General features: G+C 49.6%; 1 protein-coding gene across 1 annotated transcript; it reads left to right on the top strand.

Moving 5' to 3' along the window:
* Positions 1-3,190: 3,190 nt before the first annotated feature.
* On the top strand, positions 3,191-5,259 carry LOC130487976 (tetratricopeptide repeat protein 30B-like). The gene has a single exon (XM_056861548.1). The coding sequence runs from the start codon at positions 3,191-3,193 to the stop codon at positions 5,195-5,197; it is 2,007 nt and encodes a 668-aa protein (XP_056717526.1). The 3' UTR covers positions 5,198-5,259.
* Positions 5,260-5,605: the final 346 nt, after the last annotated feature.

Here is a 5,605-nt window from a genome sequence, read left to right as displayed (position 1 = left end):
TTTGGAAGTATTAGGCTGCCCCGGCTCCCCAAATTGCATTCTGTGCAAACTCTGTGGGTTTCCAAAGCCAGCATTGCTCACCATATCTGCAGATGCCTCCGCTAATAAATTATTGCTAAGCACCACGAGAGGTGCCATATTGATACTAAAATCCAGACTGTAAAGCTCAGCTGGATCAACCTTTTTAAAACAGAGGTTTGGCAGCGTTCCAAAGGAAGAGTCCTTAGTCTTTCATTCCTCCTCTTTTTATTTGTAGGGCTCTCCATTCATGTTTTCGCCCTCTTTTTCTCTGTTCGGTTTCTCCTCTGTCCTGACACGAACTTGTCAAGGCCCACCCCATGCGTAGATGCCTCAAAAGAACAAAATCTTGCCATTTTTAGTAGGTGCCAGCTTTCTTGCCCCATATAACCAGAGCAGGAAAGACTAACATAGCCAATCTAATTGGCGATCATCACTCTGGGCTGTTAATAGAGTATAGTAAATTTGCATGCAAGTTTACTGAGCACAACACATCTGAATTCAATTGAATGCTAGTTTTTTTGAGGGCAGATTGGACGTTGTGATGAAAGTAGTAATTTAACAAAATTCGTCTTTTCTGCACCAGAGTTATGTTTAGTGGGAGGGCTTTCTTGCCATGGCGGTTTGTGCAGAAGAGTGACTAAAAGGGTATTTCACCAATAAAGCAGCTGGAGAGTTCCTAAAAGCCGTTCTTGGAGAGTTAAAACCAGTTCTCTCTCATCCTCGCCCTATGAAATGAAGAACTCATGATACTGCGGGACCCCTCCCCACACACACACACACAAACGCTTTTTGTATGGCTTTATTTATAAGACATCTTTCTCCAACAAGGATTCAAAGCGGGTTACAGTGTTATTTTAATAGAAAAGGGCAAGAGTCCAGTAGCACCTTAAAGACTAACAAAAATATTTTCTGGTAGGGTACCCTACCAGAAAATATTTTTGTTAGTCTTTAAGGTGCTACTGGACTCTTGCCCTTTTCTACTACTGCAGACAGACTAACACGGCTACCCACTGCGAACAGTGTTATTTTAAAACCATAATAAAACAGTTTAATGACCCCCCCTCCCCTTCGTGAAGGAGAAGCCATTTTTTAAAAAAAAATTAGAACTCCTATTTCTCTATCTTCTATGGGGAGGGGGGCATTGGTTTTATTGATGCTTGCCCTGGACCCGAGTTTTGCGGGAGAAAGGTGGGTCTATATATGTTTTAAATAAATGGTGTTGGGGGGGGGGGGGCAATACCTTGCTGTGCCAAACCACTGCAAGATAAAAGCCCCGAATTTCGCCACTGTCTCCTATGAGCAGAAGTTGTTTTTAAGCCAGGCAACAGACCTGCACACAAAGGACAACCTAGTCTAGTCTAGCGCGCTCCTTGGTGCACACCTAGTCCCCCATCCCCACCTGGTCCTCCTGAAGATGAAGAAACCAGGCTGGAAACGGAGCAACCAGCAGCGCTCAGTTCTGCCGGGAGCTCAAAGATCCCAGGGACATTCTTCTCCCTCTGCTGTAAACTGCATCAATAGTAGGGTTGCCAACCTCCAAGTACTGGAGGAAAAAAAAAAGGCACCACTGTACCAATATCAAAAGATAAGGAACTTCGTACAGGAGCGAAACATACAACGCTGTGCAAAAGTACAAACTTTATATGCTGCACAAAGTCCCCAAAATGACAATCTGTACAACTAATACATCAACAATAAAGACAAGCAATGTGGCTATATACAAATCCATAGAGTATGTGTATATAGCCACATTGTTTGTCTTTATTGTTGATGTATTAGTTGTATAGATTGTCATTTTGGGGACTTTGCGCAGCATATAAAGTTTGTACTTTTGCACAGCGTGGTATGTTTCGCTCCTGTACTAACCTCCAGGTACTAGCTGGAGATCTCCTGCCACGACAACTGATCTCCAGCCAATAGAGATCAGTTCACCTGGAGGAAATGGCCAATTTGGCTATTGGACTCTACGGCATCGAAGCCTCTCCTCTCCCCTCCCCAAACCCCACCCTTCCTCAGGCTCCGCCCCAAAAAACCTCCAGGCATTTCCCAACCTAGAACTGGCGACCCTAATCGATAGGCTCAGAGACGTTCGCTGCGTTCCGCAACCGCCCCCCCCGGAAGAAACTACGTAACCCAGAATGCTCGGCGGCCAACTCAGGAAACGATTTCAAAAACACCCAGCCCAATGAATGCTGGGATATGTAGTGCTCGCTGTTCAAGTCGATTCACAGTGTTAGCCCTGTTAGTCTGCAGTAGTAGAAAAGGGCCAGAGTCCAGTAGCACCTGAAAGACTAACAAGAATATTTTCTGGCAGGGTGTGTGAGCTTTCTTTCGTGAGCCACAGCTCTCCTTCTTCAGATACAGCTAGATCCATCTGTCTTTTAAGTAGAGGAGAGTACAGGCAAGCATCAGTATGTCAATGTGAACAGTATGTCAATGTGAATAGCAGGCGTGATGGGATTAGGGGTGGTCTGCAGAAGAGTCTGTGATGTCCAGGGGAGAGATGGGGGTGGAGAAATCGGCATTGGTCATGAGCCATGAATGCAAGGTCTTTATTCAGCCCAGGCAATTGCATTGACTTTAGTGTGAATATCAACTGTAATTCAGCAGTTTCTCTGAAGAAGTGAGCTGCGGCTCACGAAAGCACAAACCCTACCAGAAAATATTTTTGCTAGTCTTTAAGGTGCTCCTGGACTCTTAACATTGACATACGAATGCTTGTCTGAATTCACTCTCCTCTACTTAAAGACAGATGGATTCCGTTCTAGCTGTATCTGAAGAAGGGAGCTGTGGCTCACGAAAGCCCACACACCCTGCCAGAAAATATTCTTGTTAATCTTTAAGGTGCTACTGGACCCTTGCCCTTTTCTACTGCTGTTCAAGACGTCCCTTTTGGGGTGGGGGGAAGGAGGTCGATTTCCCCCGCAGCGCTAGAAAGCGTGAAGTACATATATTAATTTCCGGGTGCCGTAAGGTTAATTTCAAAGGGGGGAGGAAGAGAGAATCGTGTCGCCGGAAATGACGCGTAGGCCACTTCCGCTTCCTGGCGGCGCCGTTGCCACAGGAACGGACGCCGGTGATCCGCGGCGCTTCCGACTTCCGGCGCAGCGGAGAGCGCGGCCGTTGCCTTGGCAACGCGAGGCGGCGGCGGCGGAGGAGGAGGCCCGGCATGGCGGCGGTGGCGGCCGCCATCGCCGACGGGGACTTCACGGCGACCATTTACGGCCTGGTCCGGTCCGGGCGCTTCGCGGAGGCGGTGGCGATCCTAAGCGGCGAGCTGCAGAGAAGCTCCCCTTCCCGGGCCGGGCTGTCCTTGCTGGGCTACTGCTACTACCAGCTGCAGGACTTCGTGGCGGCGGCCGAGTGCTACGAGCAGCTGACGGCGCTGCACCCGGAGCTCCACGAGTACCGGCTCTACCAGGCGCAGGCCCTCTACAAGGGCGGCCTCTACTCGGAGGCGCTGCGCGTCGCCGTGCCGCTGCTCGACGTGGCCCCTTTCCAGAGCCGGGCCCTCCGCCTGCAGGCGGCCGCCCACTACGCCCAGGGCGACCTTTCCAGCGCCAAGGCCCTGGTGGAGCTCCAGCAGTCGGGCTCGGCGGGGAGCAACGCCGTGGCCGGGGAAGACCCCTCGGAAGTGCCGGACGCCGAGGTGAACATGGGCTGCCTGCTGTACCGCGAAGGGCAGCACGAGGAGGCCTGCAGCAAGTTCGCCTCCGCCATGCAGGTGCTGGGCTACTGCCCGGAGCTCTCCTACAACATGGCGCTCTGCTACTACGCCGCCAAGCAGTTCTCCCCGGCCCTGAAGCACCTCGCTGAGATCATCGACCGCGGCATGCAGCAGCACCCGGAGCTGAGCGTGGGCACCAACACGGAGGGCCTGGACGTCCGCAGCGTGGGCAACACCCTGCTCCTGCACCGCACCGCCCTGGTGGAGGCCTTCAACCTCAAGGCGGCCATCGAGTACCAGCTGGGCAACCTGCAGGCGGCTCAGGAGGCCCTCACGGACATGCCGCCCAGGGCTGAGGAAGAGCTGGACCCGGTGACTTTGCATAACCAGGCGCTGATGAACATGGACAAGCGGCCTACGGAAGGGTTTGAGAAGCTGCAGTTCCTGCTGCAGCAGAACCCCTGCCCGCCGGAGACGTTCGGGAACCTGCTGCTCCTCTACTGCAAACACCTGTACTACGACCTGGCTGCAGATGTTCTGGCGGAGAATGCCCATCTGACTTATAAACTGCTCACACCTTATCTGTACAATTTCTTGGATGCCATGATCACTTGCCAAACTGCCCCAGAGGAGGCGTTTCACAAGCTTGACGAGCTGGTGGGAGCTCTCACTGAGCAACTAAGGAAGCTTACCAAGGAGGTGCAGGAGGCGAGAAAGAACCGGGACGACGAGGCTCTAAGAAAGGCGCTCGGCGAGTATGACGAGACGCTGGAAAAATATGTCCCTGTCTTCATGGCCCAGGCCAAGATTTATTGGGATATGGAGAATTATCCCATGCTGGAGAAGATGTTCCACAAGTCGGTGGAGTTCTGCAAGGATCACGAAGTGTGGAAACTTAACGTGGCTCATGTGATGTTCATGCAAGAGAATAAATACAAAGAGGCAATCAGTTTCTATGAGCCTATTGTCAAGAAGCACTATGATAACATTCTGCAGGTCAGCGCCATTGTTCTGGCCAACCTATGTGTTTCCTACATCATGACTAGCCAGAACGAAGAGGCAGAGGAGCTGATGAGGAAGATTGAGAAGGAAGAAGAGCAGCTCTCTTACCACGAGCCCGATAAGAAGATCTATCACCTTTGCATTGTCAACCTAGTCATTGGGACGCTCTACTGTGCCAAAGGGAACTTCGACTTTGGCATCTCGAGGGTGATTAAGAGCTTGGAGCCCTACAACAAAAAGCTGGGCACGGACACGTGGTACTATGCTAAAAGATGTTTCCTGTCGCTGCTGGAAAATATGTGCAAGCATGTGATCATGGTGCGTGACACCGTCATTCAAGAATGTATCCAGTTTCTTGAGCACTGTGAAATGTATGGGAGGAATATCCCAGCTGTGATTGAACACCCTCTTGAGGAAGAAAAGATGCATAGTGGGAAAAACACTGTTACTTACGAAGCCAGGCAGCTGAGGGCGCTGATGTATGAAGTTATTGGGTGGAATAAGTAATTACTTTAGCATTGCCACTCACAACAGCCGGGTGCATCTTTTCTTGAATGAGTCGTCTTGGTGATTTAAAATTCTATGTTGTCTGTTTACTTATTGCTCATTGGTAGTGTTTGAAATATGTATCAAAATTATACTGAAATGAATGCATTCTCCACCCAGAGGATGTTAAATATACATATGCTTCAGTACTTGAATGTCAGACTTTGACATAAAATACACTACTAGCTTTGTGTATATCATTATTAAGAGTTTAAGATTACTTATTCTGTTTTATATGGGAGGTTTGGGGGCTTTTTGTTGTAAGGCTTCAGTTCTGCTCCTGGAAATGTTGGATAAAGTTCTCTTTTTTTTTTAGGAAAAGATACTAATTTTTGTGTATTACAGACGTATTTTTAAAATATAACAAAA

The sequence above is a fragment of the Euleptes europaea genome, chromosome 15 (genome assembly GCF_029931775.1).
Source record: "Euleptes europaea isolate rEulEur1 chromosome 15, rEulEur1.hap1, whole genome shotgun sequence".
NCBI classification, from domain to species: Eukaryota; Metazoa; Chordata; class Lepidosauria; order Squamata; family Sphaerodactylidae; genus Euleptes; species Euleptes europaea.
Note: the sequence above shows the minus strand (reverse complement) of the source record. Positions and strands in the feature narration are given on the sequence as shown.